The sequence below is a fragment of the Hemicordylus capensis genome, chromosome 1 (assembly GCF_027244095.1).
Source record: "Hemicordylus capensis ecotype Gifberg chromosome 1, rHemCap1.1.pri, whole genome shotgun sequence".
NCBI classification, from domain to species: domain Eukaryota; kingdom Metazoa; phylum Chordata; class Lepidosauria; order Squamata; family Cordylidae; genus Hemicordylus; species Hemicordylus capensis.
In genome coordinates this window covers 141,330,779-141,355,087 of record NC_069657.1, presented here as the reverse complement: position 1 = coordinate 141,355,087, position 24,309 = coordinate 141,330,779, and the positions used below count along the sequence as shown (strand labels likewise).

Here is a 24,309-nt window from a genome sequence, read left to right as displayed (position 1 = left end):
GTAAGAGGAAAACCTGGGTAGAAGTGACTAGGTGGAAGCAAGGTAAGAGGAAAAGTTACCCAGATTTTCCTCCTACCTTACTTCCACACAACCGAAAATTGGGAGCACACACAGCTCCCAAACCCAGGTAGAACACAGTTTTTGATTGTGGGAATGACCTCATTGTTTTGAAAGAAGGAAGGAATGAAAATAATCCAAGCACTGATAATATTTAATTGTGTTAAATTACATTAACACACCCGAGTTGAAACATGGCAGGTTGAGACATAATAGAAAGCTATAATTTCCCACTATGGGAATCAGCCTCAGAAAGTCACAGACTTCCTTATTCCCCTTCCCCTCCTCTTTCATGCACAAGAGAAGCATTAAAGCATTTGCTTTTGGATTGAAGTAAAGTACAGTTCCAAGTTATTTACAGACTCTGGGAACTGTAATTTCATTCAGTCAGGACTAGGATCAAACTGGTTTCAGATCCTGGTTTTTCCCCTAAGTACAGTCCACTAAACCACGGTTCCCTGGAATTGTACATAACATGGAACTGTGGTTTGGTTCAAACTGAAAGCAAAGGTTTTCATTCTCTTTCTCTTGCATGTAAAAGGAATGCCTGTAAGAACCCACAGCTCTCTCAGGATCATTAGAACCTGCCCATAATGTGCAAGTTGTTCTACCATAACAATTCTTGATACAGCAGTGGCCAGAGGAGTGAGTCCCTCTGACTGATATAGTCGGTTGCAGATGCAAGAGCTCTTATCTTGCGATTTTTCCTTCAAAGAAGAACAGAACTTTGGGTTCTGTTCTAAACCATTGCACTGTTGTATAACAGTGATAAATGTGTTTCTGGCATTATCAGAATCCCTTTGTGTCGAGTCCAAGCCAGCTTTCAAGTTTCTTGTATAGCATCTCAGGCCTGATGTATCTGTCACCCCTCTTTGCCATGCACTTTCTACATTTGGATTAAAATATACTTGTGTGTGTGAAGTGGTTTGTTCATAAATTCTTTAACTGGCACTGGTTCCAAACCTCCAAATGGTGAGTTTCTTCTTGTGTGACATACATGCACAAGCTCTGATATTACTTGCTGTAGCATAACAAACCAGGAAGTATAAAGTAAATTCAGTAATCTAAAAAACATTGGCTTAAGATGAGAGTTAAGATGCTTTCAGTCTTCACATACTCTAAAAAGCATGGAACTTGCAAATTAAGGTGCCCATCTTAATTTCTGTGCCATGTAATCTGTCAAACCTTCATACAGTCTTGTATATTATGCTGGCTTTAGAAATTAGGCTTCATGCACCCACACTGTATCTTGGTCTTTCCATCTGAGCTGGATAGGGATGCCTCCAGGCAGAAATTTAACAGGTGCAACAGCTCCCCCTTGCCACTACCTCATATAATCTAATCTCCCTTGGTGGGCAAAGTGATCGAGAAGGTGGTGACCGACCAGCTCCAGGAGGTTATGGAGGAAACTGATTATCTAGACCCATTTCAAACTGGCTTTAGAGCAGGCTATGGGGTTGAGACAGCCTTGGTCGGCCTGATGGATGGCCTATACCGGGGAATCGACAGAGGGAGTGTGACTCTGATGGTTCTCTTGGATCTCTCAGCGGCGTTCGATACCATCGACCATGGTATCCTTCTGGGTCGCCTGGCGGAGTTGGGGATAGGAGGCACTGCTCTGCAGTGGTTCTGCTCCTATCTCTTGGGCAGATCCCAGATGGTGGAGCTTGGTGACAGTTGCTCCTCAAAATGGGAGCTGTTATATGGAGTCCCTCAGGGCTCCATTCTGTCACCAATGCTTTTCAATATTTACATGAAACCGCCAGGTAAGGTCATCAGGAGATTTGGTGCTGGGTGTGATCAGTATGCTTATGACACCCAAATCTACTTCTCTCTTTCATCTGTTTAATCAGGAAATGGCGTTCATTCCCTAAATACCTGCCAACATGCAGTAATGGGCTGGATGAGGGATAACAAATTGAAGCTGAATCCAAGCAAGACGGAGGTTCTCATTGTAGGGGCTCAGAATCTGAGGGATGAGTTAGATCTCCCTGTGCTGGATGGGGTTACACTCCCCCAGAAGGAGCAGGTATGCAGCTTGGGGATACTCCTGGATCCAGGCCTTACTCTGCTATCTCAGGTGGAGGCTGTGACCAGGAATGCTTTTTATCAGCTTAGGCTGATTCAACAGCTGTGTCCATTCCTAGAGGAGGATGACCTCAGAACAGTGGTGCACCAGCAGGAAACCTCCAGGCTTGACTACTGTAATGCGCTCTACGTGGGGCTGCCTTTGTACGTAGTTCGGAAACTTCAGTTAGTTCAAAATGCGGCAGCAAGGCTGGTCTCCGGGGCAACCCAGAGAGACCATATTATGCCTGTTTTGAAACACCTGCACTGGTTGCCGATATGTTTCCAAGCAAAATACAAAGTGCTGGTTATTACCTTTAAAGCCCTAAACGGCTTAGGTACAGGTTACCTTAGAGAGCGCCTTCTTCGGTTTGATCCCCACCGCACGCTAAGATCATCTGAGGAGGTCCGGCTCCAGTTGCCACCAGCTCGTCTGGTGGCAACCCAGAAGTGGGCCTTCTCTGTAGCCGCTCCTGGACTGTGGAATGCGCCCCCTGCAGACATCTGTAATTTGAAGTCTTTATTGGAATTCAGGAGAGCCCTAAAGACCTACCTGTTCGGCCTGGCCTTCCAGTGATCTTAAATTGTTTTAAAGGGTCTTTGATGTTTGTGAACCGCCCTGAGCTATTTTGTAAAGGCAGTCTAAAAATCGAACAAATCTCTCTCTCTCTCTCTCTCTCTCTCTCTCTCTCTCTCTCTCTCTCTCTCTCACAGGTTCCTCTGCTACCTTGCTGGTAGCTTGCATGCCCTTGCATGTCGCTCCACTGCCTTATTGCGGCCTCATCTGCTCTTGTAAGGCCTCCAGGCATCTCACCACTGCCTCATGTGCCCTTGCAAGTGTGTTGTCACTTCACTGCTCTCTTGCATGCCTTCACAAGTCCTTTTGCCAGATCTGCTTGATCTCTCAAGGCCCCCACCACCTCAGGTGCCCTCACAAGATCTCTCTACCTTAATAATGATAATGATGGTGATAATAATTAATAATAATTAATAAACAACTTTATTTGTTAGCCACTCCATAACAAATTATTCTCTGGGTGGCTCACAACAGAGGATTAAAACATACAATAAAAACACATTATACAGTAAATAACAGACAAAAAAGTTAAAAAGAAAATACAAAATACAATACAAAACAGCTTAAAAACTCATTTTAAAATTAGTTAAAAATCAAAACAAATCTGAAAACCCAAATTTAAAAGGCCTGTATGAACAAAAAAGTCTTTACTTGGTGTCTAAAAGAACAAAGTGATGAAGCCAGGTGAACCTCACTGGGGAGGCTATTCCATAAACAGGGTGCAACCACTGAAAAGGCCCTCTCCCTGGTAGACACCCGCCTCACCTTGTTTGGCAGGGGCACCCGGAGGTGGGCCTCTGAAGAAGATTTTAAGGTACAGGTAGGGACATATGGGGCAAGGCACTCTCTCAGGTAGCCAAGTCCCAAGCCATTTAGGTTAAAACCAGCGTTTTGAATTGGGCTGGGAAACAGACTGGGAGGAGCCAATACAGCTGACAAAGCACTGGCATAATATGGTCAACACGTCCAGTCAATAATCTTGCAGCACTATTTCATACCAGCTGCAGTTTCCAGACTCTTTTCAAAGGCAGCGCTACGTACAACGCATTGCCGTAGTCTAAGCGAGAGGTTACCAGAATTTGAGTAACTGTGGCCAAGCTATCTCTGTCCAGGGAAGGCTGTAGTTGGCATATCCGCCTGAGCTTATAAAAGACGCTCTGAGCTATAGAGGCCACTTGAGCCTCTAGTGACCACAGTTCCCTCTAAGCTGTGTGCACATGTGCGTGCTCACAAGTTTTTGGATGTCCGCTCAGTTCATTTTAGATCCCGCTCAGGTTGAATCAGGAAGACCCCACTCTGGATGCACATGTGCGCGCGCACTGCCTTGATACTGCCGCCCAGAACAAAACTCATTCTGCACAGAGATGGAAAAAATTAGAGGGACCACTGCTAGTGTCAGTGCTGGATCAATAAACCCCCCCAAACTGTGAACCTGCTCCTTCAAGGGGAGTGCAGCCCCATCTAGAAATGACTGAACATCATTCACCTGGGCAAAGGAACCACTGAGCAACAGTACTTCTGTCTTGTCTGGACTGAGTCTCAGCTAATTCACCCTCATCCAATCCATTACTGCATCCAAGCACCGATTCAGGGAGTCGCCACTCCACCTGAATCTGATGAAAAAGAGAGATACAGCTTGAGTGTACTTGCCCTCAAACAAGACTCCCCAACTTGCCACCCCCTCATGTGCTCTCACCAGTCTTTCTGCCGCCTTGCATGCCCTCACAAATCCCTCCACAATCTTGCTGCCATGCTGCATGCCCTCACAAGTTCCTTTGCGGCTTCATTTAATCTTGCAAGGGTCCCCACTGCCTCACATGCACTCACAAGACCCTCTCACCTTGTTGCCCTCAAGGCACTCCACCTTAGGAACATAGGAAACTGCCATATACTGAGTCAGACCATTGGTCTAACTAGCTCAGTATTGTCTTCACAGACTGGCAGCAGCTTCTCCAAGGTTGCAGGCAGGAATCTCTCTCAGCCCTGTCTTGGAGATGCTGCCAGGGAGGGAACTTGGAACCTTCTGCTCTTCCCAGAGCGGCTCCATCCCTTGAGGGGAATATCTTACAGTCAGAGGCGTATCTAGGGAAAATAGCGCCTAGGGCAAACAAGGAAATTGTGCCCCCTGTCCAAACATCTGACACCCAACTTTCAGATAACTTGACCATAATATCAGCTCAAAAATACAAGTCAGGCTCGTTAATCTATTAATATTTCAAAAACTATTTAGCAGTGGACTTAGCCAGACCAAAACATGCTGGAAAACTACAAATTTCAGTATGCTGGGGCTCATGAAATACCCAAATACTATGTGGAGGTGTACTTGGAAAACTAAACAGAAGTGGCTGTCTAATTCTCTACTATGCATCATAGCATCACCATTACATAAGTTTTAAAAATAAATGGAGAATTTGACTTTTCCCAGATACTCTGAAAATAATGAAAGGATATGCAGAGTAAACTGTGTCACTGCTTGGAATATATCCTAGCATTTCAGAAAGAAAGTTAAAATGAGAGCAAGAGAGCAAGAAACTCCCAGTGGGCCTTAATACTAAGGATTTCACACTGATTCAAAGACAAAATCACCATTAATAGCCATATTATTAAGACATCACATTTAACTCACTTATCATAAGAAGCAAAGTAAGAGCAAATGAATACAATCCTAGCTCATAAGCTTCAGCTCAGTATTCACAAGCCCTGATTCTCTGTACATAATGCCCATCTGAATATGTGTACCATGTCTTATATTATATTATATTATATTATATTATATTATATTATATTATATTATATTATATTATATTATATTATATTTTAAAAAATAACCTGTAGCCCATTTGAAGGGCTTCCTAAAGGCTGTGGGGGGTTCTGCAAAGGTCCCCCCTCCCCCGCTGGCCTCTAGGGCCTCGCAGGGACCATTTGAGCATGTGCGGTGGCCATTTTAAAAAATAATCTTTTAAAAATGGCTGCTCAAAACAAAATGGCCACCGTGCATGCTCAAATGGCCTCTGCAAGGCCTGGCATGACCTAGGGCCTCACAGAGGCCATTTGAGCATGCACAGTGGCCATTTTGTTTTCAGCAGCCATTTGTTCTTTAATTTTTTGATTTTACAAAATGGCGCCCCCCTTCAAGTGGCACCCCGGGCACATGCCCTGCCTGCCCTACCCTAGATACGCCCCTGCTTACAGTGCTCACACTTCTAGTCTCCCATTCATATGCAACCAGGGTGGATCCTGCTTAGCAAAGGGGACAAGTCATGCTTGCTACCACAAGACCAACCCTCCTCCACCTTGCCCCTGCCTCATGAGCCCTTGCAAGACCCTCCACCACAGCACCATCTCTTTGCTCTCACAAGGCCTTCCAAACCTCACTGCCACCTTGTATGCTCTCACTAGTCCACCTGCCACCTTGCATGCCCTCACAAGTCTGTCCACCCCATGTACCCTCATAAGTCACTTTGCCACCCTGCGACCACCTCACGTGCCCTCACATTGCCACCCTGTATGCCCTCACAAGGCCCCCAACAACTGCTTCACATGCCCTTGCAAGTCCATTCGCTACACTGCCACTGTGTCTTTCAAGGGCTCCACCTTACACATCCTCACAAGGCACCACAGATTCATTGTCACTTCGTGTGTCATTGCAAGTCCTTCTGCTGTCTTACAAGTCCCCCTGCCTCCTTGCCACAGCTTTGTATGCCCTCGCAAGTCCCACCAACACCTTGCTGCCGCCTTGCACACTCTCACAAGTCCATTCACCAGCCTGCCACCTCATGTGCCTTCACAAATCCATCACCTTGCCTCTGCCTTGTGTGCCCTCGCAAGGCCCCTACACTTTAATGCATGCCCTGGAGGGAGCCTTCACAAGACCCCTGATACTTCACCACGGCCTCATGTGCTCTTGCAAATCTATTCATCACCCTGCTACTGCCTCACGTGCCCTGACAAGGTCCTCTGCCACCCTGCCACTTCCTCACATACCTTCCCAAGACCCCTTGCCATCACCTTGTATTCCCTTCGCAAGCTCCCTCACCTCGCATGCCCTCACAAGACCCTCTGCCATCTTGCCTCCACCTCACATCCTCTCATAAAGCTTCTGTCACCCTGGAATTTCTCATTAGGCCCTCAACTTGTCAATGTAAACATTCAAATGAAACAGTGCAGGATGAGAAGCTCCATAATGTTGCCATGCTTGAAAATAGCTATACATAGCAAGGAAAGAGTAACAGTAAGAGAGGAGGAGGAGAGGTCTATCAGAGACTACTAGTCAGAGGGCTGTGGACCACCTCCAGCCTCAGAGGCAGAGTGCCTCTGAGTACCAGTTGTAGGGGAGTAATAGCAGGAGAGAGGGCATGCCCTCAACTCCTGCCTGTAGGCTTCCAGCGGCATCTGGTGGGCCACTGTGTGAAACAGGATGCTGGACTAGATGGGCCTTGGGCCTGATCCAGCAGGGTGTTGGAGATGAACTTCCAGTGCATCGACCTTTTGCATCAACTGTCCTATGACCACTAGGGGCATTGGGAGTAGAGACAGTCAATCAGGGTCTCCCTATCTGTCCCTATTCTATGACCCCTGAACTGACTCTGCAGTACTTCCTGTGCTGAGTCACAGTCCTTCCTTTCCTCCTAGAGAGCAGATGGAAACATCTCTCTCTCTCTCCTTACCTATCCATTATGTAGTCCTTTAGATTAGATATAGGTCTTTCCTATCTAAGTGTATTTAACCAATAAATATTTAGTGTTTAGTCATACAAGGATCACCATGTGTTTTGTTTTCTCTAAATAGCTGCAATATCCAAACCATCCTCTGCTACCTACTCTGTAACTGGTGTGTGTGTTCATTCCTTAGTGCTCTGCTGTTTTACCTATTATGGGTAAAAATCAACAACCTCTAACACAGGGCTGTTCTTATGAGAAGGCACGCCCTCAGCTCCTGCCTTTGGGCTTCCCAGAGGCATCTGGTGGGCAGGGGTTTAGCTATAATTGAGCAGATGGGTTCAAAGAACCTGGGCATATGAGCTCCTGAGAGCCCCCCAGCTCCACCCCTCCCTATTTTCTTCATTATCTCCCTCACTCTGAGGGGTCGCCAGAGAGAGGAGTGAACACAGGCCCCCTCTCCACTAGCTATGCCTCTGTGGTGGGCCACTGTGAAAAACAGGAATGGATACTGGACTAGATGAGCCTTGGGCCTGATCCAGCAGGGCTGTCCTTATGTTCTTATGTACTTGAGAAGATAGGCAAGAGAGCAGTTTATTATATTTGTCATATTTATAAACTGCCTAACATAGGAATCTCAAAGTTTTTCACACAGGGCTTTTAAAGCCCTTTACCTCACATCTCCTCTGGAATGGAGGGTGTGCGTTCACATATCAAGCAGATTTACCCCGTGAGCTATCAGTGAGCACTTCACACACAATTTGTGTTTTTCACTACACTGTTTTCAGAGCAGCCCAATTTATATCCAGGGTTAAAATAATCCACTTTTTGCATCAGGTTATTGGAATAACTTTGAGTTCTTCAAGTTTTCAAACTTGAGTTTAAAGCCTCCCAGAAAACTCGTGGTAAATCCTGTTGTGTGGAGAACTCCCAGGAAGTTTTTCACATGGGGCTTTTAAAGCCCTTTAACTCACATCTCCTCTGGAATGGAGAGTGTGTGTTCACATATGAGCCGGAATGACTTACCCTGAAGTCCCTGCAAGTTATCAGGGAGCCGTTCACACTCTGTTCGGGTGTTTCATTGTGCGTGTCTTAGGTGCCTGGACAAGGCGATGGGATGGAGTTTCTTGGAGCCTGAGAGCGATTTTAGCAGGTTTGTTGCTTTGCGGGTGACTGTGTTGAAAAACATTAGAGCATAGCTTGATTTATATCCGGGGTTAAAAAATCCACTACTTTTGTCGGTTTTTTGGGACAACTTTGAATTCGCAGTAAAGCCTCCTAGTAAACTCACAGTAAAGCCTGCTGTGGGTTCCAGTCCCAGGCAGTGTACTGCTATTTAAAATACAGCAAAAATAAAAGTTAATTTTTAACTAAGTAAAACAATTTAAAACAGTTAAAATGTGTAATTTGTTCTGCTTATGTAAATAAGAGTCACAACAAACCAGAGTCATTTTCTTCTCCGTCCAAATAGTGACACCATATTGCAAAATTTAAAGGAATGTTTTAATTGCATGATTACATGATTTGGGAGTGGCCATGATTGTAGTTGGCAGCTTCCAGGCATTGGGTCCTGGAACAACAAAAAGACAAGTGAGCATTTGCCAGATAATGAAAAAGGAGATGTTGGAATGTAATTGGTGGGGGCGGGGGGGGGTGTTGCATGCAAGGGCCTTTAAAGAGTTTGAGTGCGGTATGTTTCTACATTATCAAGTGCTGTACATTTCTTGGGCCTTTAAATAGCTGCATAGCATCAGAGCTTCGACAGCTGTAGCCTCCCTATTATGGAACAGGTTTTGCACTTGTCGAATTTGTGCCTGATACATAGGAGCCCTTCCAGGGGCATAGCTAAGGGAACGAAATGACGTGTTCACCCCTCTCCCGGACAGCATCTTGAGTGAGGGAGAATAAATAATGAAGAAAATAGGGAGGGGTGTGGAGCTCGGGGGCAGGGTTCCTTGGACCAATCCGCTCGATTATAGCGACGCCCCGGAACCCTTCGTCATCCCCCAACCCCCACCCGTTTTTTAATGTTTTGTTTGTTTTCAACTTGGGAAGCCGGGGGAGTAGTCGACGACCCGATGCCTAAACGCAATGCTGTGAGAGTTCCTGCACATTCCACGCCGCCTGTGCCCCTGCATTTTTGCTTGCCATGAAGTATTTAAAAGTACTTTTAACTCAGCCAGGAAAAGAAAAGAAAAGAGAGAGAGCTGCGCCTGAGCCCCTCCGGTGAAAAATAAAATTCATCTTAAAACTAGTAGTTTTTTGTACTGCTTGGGGTATGTTTCAAAACACAAGAAAGAAACGGGTCCTTGTCTAACCATGTTTGCTGAGAATTTCTTTACATCAGTTCCTTTCTATTTCCACCGCTGTTGCTCCGCACATGCGACATGGAAGATCATGCGCGGAGCAATCGGTATCAATGGCAATCGTAACGGGAACCTCCACCAGACTTGCAAGCTCTAAGCGCTCGCCCGCGGCCCCGCGCTCCCTCTTGCGGTAGTCAAACGTTGAACGTTTTGTTTTGTCCCTTATCTTTACGATCAAATGCGTGCATCCGTCACACTGTACGTGCGCCAGTCACAAACATGGCGCTGTAAGTAGTCTTTCCCTTCATTCTCCGCATATCCTGTGTCGCAGGCCTGATGTCATTGTAAAGGGACCGCTGGTTTTCCCACGTGGAGAAGGGCTGCCTGTTAGTAGATTGTAGAAGGGAGTTCGTTCGTGGAGAAGCGTGGTAGCGGTAGCATCGGTTGTTGTGATGGCATTGCAGAGTGCCGAGTTGTCTCCAGAGGGAGTCGAGACGGAACGCGAGGAGGAGTTTCCGCAGTCTGGGGATGGAGAAGGAGTTGCCGCCTTGGTCAAAGTCGCAGCTGAGACGCTGCAGGCCGCGCCCTTGGGCAAGAAGCGAAAACAGGCTCCAACCATCCCTAAAGGAAAGCCTAAATCCGGTCGAGTGTGGAAGGACCCCGGCAAGAAGCGGTTAGTGCTTGATCTTAGGTGGCTGGGCGAGGCGATGGGATAGGATGGAGTTTCTTGGAGCTTGGGAGCGATTTTAGTAGGTTTGCTGCTTTGAGGGTGACAGCGTTGAGGAACATAAATGCACTGTATCTGGCAACTCTCCTATTGGCAAGTACTGTCCTATGTCTTAGTAGCTCTCTACCCTTCAGGCATCTCCAAAGATGAGCATTAGTAGTGTCCAAGCTAGTCTAAAGGCTGCCTCTAACGAGAGTTAGCATGAAATATGTAAAGAATGTTCGCTCTAAGGTGTGTGCATGTGTGTGAGCTCACACATTTTCAGATGTCGGCTCAGTTAATTTTAGATCCTGCTCAGGTTGAATTGGGAAGGCCCAATTCTGAATGCATGTGTGCACGCACTGCCTTGATACTGCCACCCAGAACAAAACTTATTCCACACACAGATTAAAAAAAATAGAGAGAACACTCTTTGCAACCTAGTCCTGTATAAGTTTACCCAGTTCAGTGGGACTTACTCCCTGTTGACGGTTTGACCCTGCTGGCACTAACCCTGCTGGCACTATATCAGGCAGCAGCGATATAGGAAGATGCTGAAAGGCATCATCTCAGACTGCACAGGAGGAGGCAATGGTAAACCCTACCTGCATTTTAACCAAAGACAACCACAGGGCTCTGTGGGCGCCAGGAGTCGAAATTGACTTGACAGCACACTTTACACAGTGCATAGCATAGGATGGCAGCCTTTGTGTGATATTCCATTAATGTCGGCGGTCGGTGCCTTTTTTTGTTTTATGGTTGTGTGTTTTTCCTCACTAGGTTTTCCCACATGATTCAGGACAAGCCTTTGCATACGTCCTGGGAACGCAAGATGAAAGAACGTCAGGAAAAGAAACTAGTGAAAGATCTTGCTCAGCAACTGGAGGAAGAAAAACGAAGGGAGCGTGAGGTGAGAAGAAAAATGTGATTACTGTAACCTGTAAAAATGGTGTGTGTGTGTGTGTGTGTGTGTCCGTCCGTATGTACTCATGAAGTAGATTGTAACTGGGTGTTAATGAAAAGTGGAGTTCCTTCTGTGGCTCTAGATATGGTTTGGTAAGGCCTGGATTAAATGGCTCCTTTTGTTTCATTTTTTCCTGCTAACATTCCAAGATGAAACTGGAGTGTATGGCTTCCTATTATGAGTGTTTCTTAACTGCTTGTTGCAGAAAGACCTCCAAAGCAGTGGAAAAAAATTAAAAACCCCAGATACAAATTAAGATCAAACAAATCCTAAACAGCAATAAAATAGAAGTAGAATGTGTGGAAGTCTCACTGTCTTCTCTTTTGTCAGGAGAAAAAGCAGCGGCGGGAGGAAAACTTAAAACGACGGCTGGAGAATGAGCGTAAAGCAGAGGTTGTGCAAGTGGTGAGTCCCTGCTCATTGTCTTCTGAAAGGAAACATAAGAATGGCCTTGCTGGATCAGGCCCAAGGCCTGTCTAGTCCAGCATCCTGTTTCCCACAGTGGCCCACCACTTCTGGGAAGCCCACAATCGGGGGAGAAGGTGTGCAATTGTTCCCCTGCAACTGGTATTCAATATTGCATCTCTCTGCGTTGGGCAGAGGATAACTGCTGTTACAGTATACGTCAGGGGCTCCCAACCTTGCATCCCCAGGTGCTGTTGGACAACAACTCCCACCATTCCCAGACACAATGACTTTTGGCAGTATACTTAATCCCTTGCTTTCATTACTCACATTCTAGTTATAGAAGTGACAATACCATAACATTGTTCAGATTACTGTACATGTGAAAGATGAACACTTTTTAAAAATTAGCCCAGTAAGATCATTTTGTAAACCATGCTTCCTAATTGCCATTAATTTAATAGGGAGTGCTTTGGGCAGAGTTCTGCGGGGACTGCTTTGTTGATTTGATGCCTCTGTGTACCTAATTCATGTTCCCTTCTGCCCTGCATTCAGCTAGTTCTGACTAAGGCCTGACATGCCAGTTTGATATGTGACTCTGCCTGACTTGTTTTCCTGCATCTTTGCCACAAAGATTTGAGCTTCAAGTGGGTGTGAGCTGAGAGAGAGACATGCTAGGAATTATGCCTAAGCCAGTTACGAGCTTCTCTGTAGCCCCATTCAGATGTATGTATGTTTGTTTTTAAACCTGCTTATGGTTACAGCACCGGAAGCAGGTAGAAAGTCCCGCCCTGGTGCTGTCACCTGGTGCTATTTGTGTGCACAGGAAGTGCCGTCACTGGAACTTCTGAGGAGAAGAGGTTTTCAGAAGACTGTTAAGTCTTGTAGACGAGAAAGAAGCTCAGTACCTTTTTCTTTCTGTTCTTTCCTCCAGATTCGGAATCCGTTAAAACTGAAGCGAGCAAAGAAGAAGCAGTTGCGCCGTATTGAGAAGCGAGACACACTAGCACTGCTGCAGAAACACCAGGCACAGCGGAAAGCAGCAAAGGAATGAGAGAGGCACTCTGACTTCTGTCTGCATCCTGGCATATTGAAAATGACTTCCTGGGATGTACAAGACAGGATGATGGTCCCAGTGCACCAGGGAGCTTGGATGCATTGCTTGTTTTTGCCTGACTTGACTTACAACTAAAGACCAGATTCTTACAAAGAAGTCTGCACTGCAACCAGTTGTTCCATAGCTGATGGCGAGGTAGAATGCTGCAGACTGAACTGCTGGGGATTATTTTAAAACAAATACCTTGCAGGGTAGCAAAAGTCTTGGGTTGTTTTGAAATGGGGCAAAGTCAAGCCTGAAAGCATTTGAGGATTTTCAGCATCTGGAATGTAGGGTTATATATTAACAATAACCTGATGGGGGGTGTGGGGTGGAAGGGTATAGTTGCTTGGTTCTAAAGTGGTTGAAACTGTTTGGCTGTTTTGGAAACTAAAATTACCCCAGTTATGATCTTGGGCTGTAAAGCAACAGGTGACTTGCATGGCTTGGACCTGACTGGAGGTTAAACGTTAAGCCAGATCTGTCACCTTGTCCAGATTCGCTCTTTCTTCTTAATGTACCTCCCATGTGTTGTAGTGTAAGATGTGCAAGTGCAGCAGCACGTGCCCACACGATCTTGCCTTCCCTCCTTCTCCCCAGTATGTGAGCCTCCTAAAAATTGTTCCTAGGGGGTCGGGGGATCCTCGAATGGCATGGGGAGCTGCATTGGGAAGTGGGGGCGGGGATCCTCAGAAACAGGGGCACCTTCTGTGATCAGTGCTCTTTTTGCTGAAGGTGTGTGTATATCTTGTTTCTGGACATTTCCTTTTCCCAGTGCAGCCCCCTGCACTGCATGCCATGCTGTTCCCAAGACTACACCCTGATCCCCAGGAACAGCATTTTGGAGGCCGTGGAAGCCGCCCAATGGAAGAAGGTGCAGGGAACATTGATTGCGCTTTTACTGCTTGCACTACAATCCCAGGAGCTTGTTTTCTGTGCAAGCCATTAGCCTGATATCTTAATCAAGCACCAGGCATCCTTGAAACAGATGCAGACCTTTTGTTATAAGTTTCTCCAGTAGTTATTTGCACTTCCCTTAGTTGGAAAAGGGAAATTGCTACAAAAGAACAATCCAAATAGCAGTTGTGGAATACTTAGTCAGGGTTTTTTGTTTTTGGTGGGGGTTTTTACAACCAGACTAAGGCTTCAGTCCAGCAAGTCTCTTAATGAGAGCACAAAAGGTTGTGGGAGTGTGATAGTTTTGGGTTGGTGGTTGTTCTGCAAACAGGAACTCCCCAGTACAGCAGAGCACATTCAAAGAGGCTTTTCAAGTTGCTTGTGTGTGGTGCTGCTGTTTACAGAAAATAAGCAAAACAGTCTCCCTCTTGGATTTCCTCTGGATTGAGGTCAGTGGCTCAATTTCCACATTGTATAACCAAATCCTGTCACTGACTGTTTAAAAATCTAAGCTGCATTCATTCAAAGGTAGGCTGTTAGTTCTTGCCTAGGAAAAGAACATGAGAATTAAGGCATAAGCTGTCACTTCACTTTGTGAGCATAACAAGAAAAGTGTAAGAGGATATATCCTGTTAATCCAATCCTATTTGTGGGTTGTACAGAAGTCTTTAACTTGAAATTAAAGGAGGCGAACTAGCAGTGTGAGACTATACAAGACTGGTGAATAGTGCAAGTATCTGTCGACGCTTCATATTAACTAACAAATTGTTTATTATTTCAAATTATGATGTTTAGCAAGAGGATAACAGACATGGAGGCCATCCACACAATCACAAACTGTGTTCTACCCAGGTTTGGGAGCTGTGTGTGCTCCCAATTTTCAGTTGTGTGGAAGCAAAGTAAGAGGAAAAACTGGGTAGAAGTGACTCTGTGGAAGCAAGGCAGGAGGAAAAGCTACCCAGGTTTTCCTCCTACCTTGCTTCCACACAGTCACTTCTACCCAAACTGTGAACAGTTTTGAACTCGGGCACTACAAATTCTGCACCAAGTAAAACTGGATTTTTTTAATTATCTATTCCATTTTGCATAATTTACTGCTACTCCTAGGGAGGAGCAAGGAAGTATGTAGAGCACTTGAAGCCTCAAACCTAACCAATGGAGATCTTATTCGGCCACTGGTCCAGCTCCTGAGATGGCAATTTTTTATTTTTTTAAAAAAAATGTGAATATCATAGAGACTATTCACATGCGCAGCCAAAAGCAGGCTAAGGCCACCAAGCCTGTTCTTTCCTGCACGTGTGAACTGCCTGGAACGCGGCCAGTCCCAATGGCACTTCAGCAGCAAGCCCGCCTAGGGAGCCCACCTCGTAAACCACCCTGAGCCTTTTTGGAAGGGCGGTATAATAATTATTATAATTATGAGGTTAAGGGAGCAGGTGCTCCGTTAGCCCCATTTTCTGGACCCTTAGAACAGCCCTGCTGGATCAGGCCCAAGGCCCATCTAGTCCAGCATCCTGTTTCGCACAGTGGCCCACCAGATGCCACTGGAAGCCTACAGGCAGGAGTTGAGGGCATGCCCTCTTTCCTGCTGTTACTCCCCTGCAACTGGTACTCAGAGGCATCCTGCCTTTGAGGCTGGAGGTGGCCCACAGCCCTCCGACTGGTAGCCATTGATAGAGCTCTCCTCCATGAAGTTGCTTAGGGTATCCTGGCAGTCGAGAGTATCCTCACAATGCACTGTACGCTTGTGTGGTGCATTGTGGGATTTCTGGGGGCTTGGACAGCACATCCTGACTCGCACCTCTGCGCTACTGGGGGAAGCAGTGGAGCATCTGGGCATGTGCGATTGTATACCCTGACCATCCAGACCTGGCAGCTGGATCATCTGCTGCCTTTCCTACCCTCAAGCCCTCTCAAGTGATCGTGAGAAAGGGCTCATAGTCTGGGGAAATATTCCTTATACTGTATAGCCACATACACTATGCCTTTGCAGCTTCCACGTATTTGCCCCCTCCACATGATTTTTGTGTGGTCCCATAAAATAAATGTGGAACCCTTTTGTCTCTCTCTTTTTAAGCTCCCTGGAAATGTCTTGGCAACTTCAGTCTGCAGTGGATAGTATGTTCACTTTCTTTTTTGAATTGTATCAAAATAATGTCTGTCCGATCAAAACAATACCAGTGTATAATGGTCCTCTGAAACAAGGGAGTCTCAAAAACCACCTAGTTTTTTATATGTGAATCAGCCCATACGCTCTGTTTGCAGGAGTTTAGGTAACTTCTGCAAACAAAACTTTCAGTCCTGTACTCAGAGGATATGGATTGTGTGGTTATTTACACTGTTACTGATTATATCAGTTACCCCCTGCTTAACTGGGCAAAGAGATACTTCTTTAAGTGTTGATTCTTTCACAGGGAGAGCAACTGTCCCTATTCATGCCAATATAGTATCTCTCCTGATGATGGCTGATGCTCATGAATCCTTTAGAGACAAACTATTTTCTCATGCCTTTTGCTATGTAAACCACTGAGAACCTTTTTTGTTGAAAAGTGGTTTATAAATATTAGTGCTGCTACCTTTGGTGTAGTGATGCTGACAGCCATGCTAATCTTCCCTGGAAGACTAGGAACTGGTTACAGAGGAAGTAAAGGAACTGAAATTAGCTATGTCCCATTCATTTCAATGGGACTTACACTGGATCCTGCCCTTTATAATCAATCAATCTCACACTGAGGCTATTCCCACAATTGCCCAAAAGTGAGCTTAGGGAGCCCAGCCCGCTTTGGGGCAATCGTGTGCTGCAACGGGAGCCACACGCCTCCCGGCAGCTAGCCATGATAAATCCCCCTTCCTTTAAATGAGGTTAATAGAGCGATCACTCTGTTAACCATGTTTTTGCACTCGTGTGTTGCCGTGGCATGCAGTGGCACACGAGTAGACCCCTTGCTGGGACCGCACAGGGCATCCTGGAACTTCCAGAGGCCACACGGCCCATGATCCCCGCAGCCCCCGCCGGCTCTGTGACAGAGCCGGCAGCTGTGTGGGTGGCCGATCCGGCCATCCAGCTACAAGCGGCTGCTCATCTGCAGGGAGAGTGGGCTAAGCCCGCAGTACCCCATCAGACACTTTGCACGTGTTGTGTGAAGCACCTCACTGTGTGTGTGTGTGGGGGGGTATTTTATACACAGGCCCATACATATATAAACATTGCAGCCAGGATTGTCTAAAGGGTGGGGGTGCGCTGGAGGGAGGTTGCTCATAGGTGCCCCCTCCCCAAACTATTTTTCAGTAGAGGGGACACAAACAGCGTTCCCTCTAAGGTGTGTGCATGTGCGCGTGCTCACATGTTTTTTGATGTCTACTCAGATAATTTTAGATCCCGCTCAGGTTGAATCAGGAAGACCCCGCTTGGAATTCATGTGCATGCACACTGCCTTGATACCACCACTCAGAACAAAACTCATTCTGCACACAGATGAAAAAAATTAAAGGGAACACTGGGCACAAACCCTTTTTGCCTTGGGCCCTGCAAAAGCTAGACAAAGACAACCACAAAAAAACCATACCCCCAAGTCTTGCATGAGTTTTCCTTCTAGTCCCAAGGAGAGCTGAAGACCAAAATAGCTTACTGAAACTCTATAGGATGACCACAAAAACATAATCAAATATCCCAGGCATTAGCGTTCTTTCAAGCCTCTCTGCAAGTGGGCTCAGGGCCATCTGCTGCAATTCCACAGGAGCACAGAAAAAGTGCAGGGTTTGTAGGGTTCCAGAACTCAGATTGTTGAGAACCTCACCTTTTTTTTAAAAAAGGGAAATGTTTGTAAAACCTTATAGCTGCACAGATATGCTTGAAAGTGCATGAGCCACATCTGCTGTCAGCCCAGTGGCGAAATAAAGGTTTCCAGTTGTTGGGGTTAAAGCTTCAGTATCCTTGCCTTGCCCATGGCCAACTAAACAAGGGCATTCCTTTCATGCAGCATGCTGGGGCAATTGCCTCAGATGGTAAGATTAGTGGGGTGCCCTGCTGGCACCCTACCATCACCATTAGAGCAGCTCTTTGGTTTTGAAAGGAGACTAGCCCCCCACCAGGGGCATGAGACAAGGCAGCATTTTGCACCTTGCCTCAGGTGCTGCAATATCTTAGGCCATCCCTGCAGCCAAAGTATGCAAAATGGGAATGTTGCAAATATGCAGACCTCTAAACAAGTTGCATTTTTTGCCATAGAGATACAGTATTCAAATTTGTTTTAACGAAGTATATATAGCCCTGCCTTACGGGATAGAAATTTGCTTTAAAATGAAAACAGGTTCTAAAGATGCTGAATTTTACATCCAGTATCCATTTTTGGACTTACACGGAGGCATGGAGGCAGTTGCAGAGCTCACAGCATTGCCAGTAGTATTTAGAGCTAATGTTTTGTGACAGACCATAGCTGCTTTTGCACAATTTTGACCATATTATCTAACATGAGCTGTTTGGGTGATTTCTTTCTCTTTCATGAGGGTACAGCAAACATTGCTGCTTGTTTATTATTTATTTATTCAATTTCTATACCACCCTTCCAAAAATGGCTCAGAGCGGTTTACACAGAGAAATAATAAATACATACATACATACATAAAGATGGATTCCTGTCCCCAAAGGGCTCACAGTCTAAAAAGAAACATCAGATAGACACCAGCAATAGTCACCGGAGGTACTGTGCTGGGGGTGCATAGGGCCAGTTACTCTCAACCTGCTAAATAAAGAGAATCACCACATTAAAAGGTGCCTCTTTGCCAAATTAGCTTGGGCTTATTGCAGATACTCTGCTAATCTCTGCTTCTCTAGGACAGTGAGCTGTTTTTCAGCCTTGAACTATAAGAGGCCCAAATCAAGACATTAAGATAAGATCACTTACACCTGACTTAGTTAGCCTCGGCAACAAGTGGGGGAGCAGTGTTCCCTCTAAGGAACACGTGTATGTGCACACAAAAAATTTAATATCTGCTCAGTTACTTTTAGATCCTGTTCAGGAAGGCCCCATTCTGAATGCAGTTGTGTACACACTGCCTTGATTCTTTGCCCAGAACAAAACTCATTCTGTGCACAGATGAAAAAAAACTAGACAAAAAACTGGGAGGTGGAGTGTATAATTGTCAACGTGTGTTCAGAAATCCAGACAGCACATAGAAGAAAAAGGCATAGAAGGGAAACATCTTGAATTTATACCGAAGCAGTTTTGAAGACATCTGGGACAGAATCAAGCGTGAAAACCTTTTGAAAGCAAGCCCAGAGTGGGAGGGGATAGATATATTTTGAAACTTATTTTTTGAGTCTTTTGATGTTTACTACTGCTATTGCTTTTAATTGTAACTGAAAATTTCTTAATGAAGCTATGTACCTACCTTGACATCATATCAATGTCTGATCTTTGAATTTGTATGCAACTTTTCTTTAATGTGCCTTAGCCCAGTGCCAGCATCTATTCTCTTGTTTGTTAATTAACAAAAATGTGAGGAGTAAAGAAGCCACCACTTTTTAGCCCACTTTCCCTAAGGAAAGTAAGCTTATGAGATCACCTGGCATTGTGCATCTATGTCCCCCTATCAACTTTAAAATGCCTGGACCAATATGAACCAAATTGGGTGCAATTGTAAGGATGCGTAGGGACACTTCAGTGGTGTAGTTTGTGATAATGTCACATACCCTGATTCAAGATGGCAGATGCATGAACATTTAAAGCACAAGTGGGCTAACTTGTGGACCGTCTAATCTATTTGAACGAAATTTGTTACAGCTATAAGGACCACTTCAGTGGCGTAGTTAATGATTATGTCAGACACACTGATTCAAGATGACAGATGTATAAACATTTTGACCATGCTCCTTATGCTTTTTGCTTAAACAAAATGCAAACTGGGCTGCTTGCTGCTGTGATAGGTGTAAAAAAAGGCTATTTGAATTTGCTTCTGAGTTTACATGTTGAGGACTGGAGTTCATGTGGCTCAAAGTCAACATAAATATAGACACATATATTTTATTATGACACATCCTGTTCTTCTTCCAAAGAGTTCAGGGTATTGTGCATGATCTTCCTCCACACTTTTATCCTTACAACAATCCTGTGAGTTAGGTTTGGAGCAAGAGCGGCTCTTCTCACAATTAGTAAGAGCCTCCTGGGGGTTAGCGGGGAGAGCGGGCTTAGCCCGTATACGAGCAGGGCGGCCAGATCGGTCACCCACACGACTGCTGGCTCTGTTACGGAGCCAGCAGGGGCTGGGAGGATCGGGGGCCGCACGGCCCATGGTAGTTCCAGCATGCCCTACACGAGCGCGCAGGGCATACTGGAGAGACCCCGAGCCAGGAGGCTGCTTTTAAGCCTCCCAGTTGGGGCTTTACTCATGTGTTGCTGTGGCACGGAGCCGTGCCACGGCAACTCACTATTTTTTTAAAAAAAAGATTTGCAGAGTGCTCACTCCGCAAACCCGGTTTACAGGGAGGGGCTGTTTGGTGAGTTAACTGCCTGGAGGCCACTGGGCTCACCTGTGAGCCTGGTGGCTCCCATGATCAGGTGAAATCGGGCTGGGCTATAATAGCCTCAGACAGTGTCTCACCTAAAGTCCTGCAGCAGGTTTATGACTGATTGGGGAATACTAAGTCCCCCAGTCCTAGACTTAACACTCTAATCACTATACCATACTGTCACTGGTTCTAAACAGTGTGTGGATATTGACTGCAGGAGAAACCTGATGCAGTAGGGGGAAAGGAGATTAATTATCTTTCTCAAATACAAAAGAAAACATTTTGGCACACAAATCATTTTGGCACACAAATCATCTCAGCTGGGATAAAATCATTTCCATGGGCTTTGCCACTCTTAAGTTGATCAATAAGTTGTTTGACTTCTGCAGTCAATACTGGAGGCCAGTTCTGAGTACTTTCAAGTTAGAGCTCTGACTCCGGAGTGGGATTGGCACTAACAAAAAGTGCATTAAAATGTGACTCCTATACTGTAGCTGGAATACAACAAGTCAGGGACATCGAATCCCAAATGGAGCAACCCGAAATAATTCGCCAGAATAAAGAAGAATTTTTAAGTCCAGCTGGTTCTATAAGCTGTTGCCATGATTGTTCCAAAGCTAGTCTTTTTTTTCTTGCCCAGCAGTGATTTATACTGTCTTTTTGGCCTACTTTGTAATCTGGTTAGACTCAGATGAGGGATCCCTCCCATGTTGAATAAAAAAGTTAATTAATTCCCTTGTTGCAGTGCAACATTCATAGTCAAACCATCCTTTGGATCTGGATCTGTTCTGTGATGACTCGGATGTACTTCTCATAATGGATACCTGCAACTTTTCAATAAGGATTTCATAGAGATCCAAGATAAAATCCAAAGGAGGGTCTGTTTCAGCAATGCATTCACCATTCCTAAACGCAGTGAGTTTTAACAACTGCTCACCAGTTCACTAATTTGTCCACACCACCTGATTCTAAGGGGCCCAGCTTCCTCTAAAGCATCAAATTGCCTATTGAAAGCAGCCTTGACATTGCTCGCCAGGGGCTTACAGATGAAAATCAACGGTAGGTAGTCACTTTTCCGGTCTGACTGCCACTTCAAAGTGTGAAAGGAAGTGATCAAATTCCAGGAAATCAGCAGATAATGCCCCCCTGACTGTTGTGATTCCCCCACCCCAAGACTTTGAGGCTGACTATGAGCCTGAGTCATTAGTAGACAATTTATGACCGGATCAGAACATAAACTGGCCTGGATAATCCTCTGGTACTGCGCCATTCAGAATAAATAGATCCAGTGCATTGGCTAGATGGGCCAAACATAAGCCAGCCACATTACTTATTACATCCCTGGATGTCCTAGGAAAGAGGGGAGAGCTATGCTTATCTCCTGGCGGGCATTCATGATAGGCTGAAAGCAAGGCAGTATTATGGGCACCCATCCTGGCACTGAAATCTCCCCCTAAGATAGCATATGCGGAGGGATATTTGTCTACACAGGTCTCAAGATACTGTTCCACTTGCTTCCAAAGATGGTCTAACCTGAGCATGAAGATGTTGTGGGAGTAGATATAAATTAATACACAACAATGTAAAGCTATCAGATTCCAACAGTGCTGTGATGACCCACTCTACAAAAAAGGGTAATTTAGTAATCACAGTTTTTAAATTCAAGGAACTAAAAAGACCTAGGCCACCCATTGGCCAAGGAAGCAATATCTGTAAGAGTGCACAGGAGGATTTTCAGGATCAAAGTGTAGTGTCAGCTGAACCAGACTCAGCTTGTTAATGATTATCCCAAGTTGCCCAAAACATAAAATCAGTTCTGAGCAGCAAAGTCTCACTAGATCTGAAGCTTTGAGGTGGAACCTGCAAAGAATTCATGTGGAAGGTGATGTGTGAGAAGGCAATAGGCTGCCCCCGCCCCCTCAACTGCTCCAATGAGCCTTGGAGGAGGGAGACTTAAGCAGTGCTCAGAAAAGGATGCAGCTCTACAGAGCTCAGTTACCCTTTCTCATTTGAGCTTTTCATGGCAAAGGGGGCAGACCCCTTTTGCAGGAAGTTAACCCATTGAGGTAATTCACACTATCAAAAACTGTGGTCTTTCCAGGGTTGGGAGTTGTGTGTGCTCCCAATTTTCGGTTGTATGGAAGCAAGATAAGAGGAAAAGCTGGGTAGAAGTGATTGTGTGAAAGCAAAGTAGGAGGAAAACCTGGGTAACTTTTCCTCCTGCCTTGCTTCCACACAATTACTTCTACCCAGGTTTTCCTCCTACCTTATTTCCACACAACCAAAAATTGGGAGCGCACACAGCTCCCAAACCCTGGGACAAACACAGTTCTCGCTTGTGTGAATGACCCCAATGAGTTCTTAACCAGAATATGGCAGCCAGGTTGGTCTCTGCGTCATCTCGGAGAGGCCATGTTACTCCCGTATTGAAAGAGCTACACTGGCTGCCAATATGTTTCCGGGCAAAATACAAGGTGCTGGTTATGATCTATAAAGCCCTAAATGGCTTGGTCCCTGGGTATTTAAGAGAATGTCTTCTTTGCCATTAACCCCACTGCCCATTGAGGTCATCAGGAGAGGTTCATCCACAGTTGTCAGTGCCACCGGCTCATCTGGTGGCTACTCAGGGACAGGCCTTCTCTGCTACTACCCCGAAGCTTTGGAACGTACTCCCTGCCAAAATAACAGCCTCCCCATCTCTGGCAAGTTTTAAAAAGTCTTTAAAGATGCATTTGTTCACTCAGACTTTTAATTAGATACTGTTTTGATAGTTTTAACATTGTTTTAAAATTTTAAATTGTTGTAATGTTTTATTTATCATTTATTCTGTTTTAACTGTTTGCTGGTCAGTGACAGAATAAACTTATATCCTATCCTGGTTTAACTGGTTTTTGTTTCTGTTGTCATTTCTTTTGTTTTAACTAACGTTTAACTTTTTCTGTTTTGCTTTGTTGTAAACCACCTAGAGATGTAAGTTTTGGGCAGTACAAAAATGTGTTAGATAGATAGATAGTTAGATAGATTGATTGATTGATTGCATTGCCTCCATGGGATATGAACTGAGCCTGCTGCTGTTCCTGGGAGAAAAGCCGTTCTACCTAGCGTTCCGATTCATTTTGGCTTTTCTATGGTTCCCTTCACATATTTAGCACAGAAAAGAACAGTGAGGCGAAGAAAAGGCAGAAGAGACATAGACTCCAGAGATCCCAGTCCTGCGACCAAGGAGGGCTTCTTCCCCACCCGCTCTCACCACCCAAGGCGGAAGGGGAGAGAGAGAGAGAACAAGAAACGAGGGTTTCAGGTGCCCAGAGGTAGCGGACCCAATCCGTGCGCTTCTCGAGAAATCGGAACCTAGTCACATGACCCCGCTGCCGCTCCTCTTCGCTCTTGCCCGTGTGTGCCGCTCCTGGCCTCGCCTGACCGCTTTGCTTTAAAGGCAGTGCCCTGGTGCTGCTCGAGGAGCGCTCAGCGCAGCAGTTCCACCGAGAACGCCGCGCCTTTCCCCTTAGCGCCTTGCTTTTGTTGGCTGACCCTTATTCTCAATCTCAAGAATTGAGGCATCTAATAGCTAACGCTATCATACTTCTGTTCTGGTGAGCCGGGATCCGCGAGGGATTGTAGGGGAGGACAACAGGAAGCGCCTGGCCCAACTCCCCCAGTGGTTGGCACACAAAGCCCTTAAAGTTACACGGCAGAGAGAGAACCCCACTCAGCCCTGATTGTGTCTGGAAGACAGATGGTGAAGACTTATGAACCTCCACGGGGAAAGGAGTGGCAATAATGGTCAAAGTACGGCCCGGGGGTGTCTGTCACAGGCAGGCTTGACATCTTGCGCATGTTAGGTACAGCAGAGCCGTATTAAGACGGAGCCCAGAGCTTCCTGTTTTAAGGCGCCCCCTGAATCGGAGCCCCAATCCCCGCGCCCCATCTTCAGCCTCCCCTGAGCGGGGCGGGGGGGCAAATCAGCTGCATGTCGGGAAAGGCGGGTGCTGAAGTTACGTCAGCGCCAGACACGGCCAATCTGCTCCGCATCCGAGGGGGCGGCTGCAATAAAGGAGGCGTCGTTGC

At 45.8% G+C, this 24,309-nt stretch overlaps 1 protein-coding gene and 1 long non-coding RNA gene across 2 annotated transcripts; one reads left to right on the top strand and one right to left on the bottom strand.

Annotated features, from left to right (window-relative positions):
• Positions 1-3,178: 3,178 nt before the first annotated feature.
• On the bottom strand, positions 3,179-8,979 carry LOC128340172 (uncharacterized). The gene is made up of 3 exons (XR_008313502.1): positions 8,386-8,979; positions 4,188-4,314; positions 3,179-4,055 (listed from the first exon to the last, which is right to left on the bottom strand). It is a non-coding gene; the product is annotated as an uncharacterized LOC128340172 (long non-coding RNA).
• A 978-nt stretch (positions 8,980-9,957) lies between these two features.
• On the top strand, positions 9,958-19,129 carry CCDC86 (coiled-coil domain containing 86). The gene is made up of 4 exons (XM_053285017.1): positions 9,958-10,338; positions 11,152-11,281; positions 11,666-11,740; positions 12,675-19,129. The coding sequence occupies exons 1-4, from the start codon at positions 10,118-10,120 to the stop codon at positions 12,792-12,794; spliced, it is 546 nt and encodes a 181-aa protein (XP_053140992.1). The 5' UTR covers positions 9,958-10,117; the 3' UTR covers positions 12,795-19,129.
• The last annotated feature ends 5,180 nt before the right edge of the window (positions 19,130-24,309 follow it).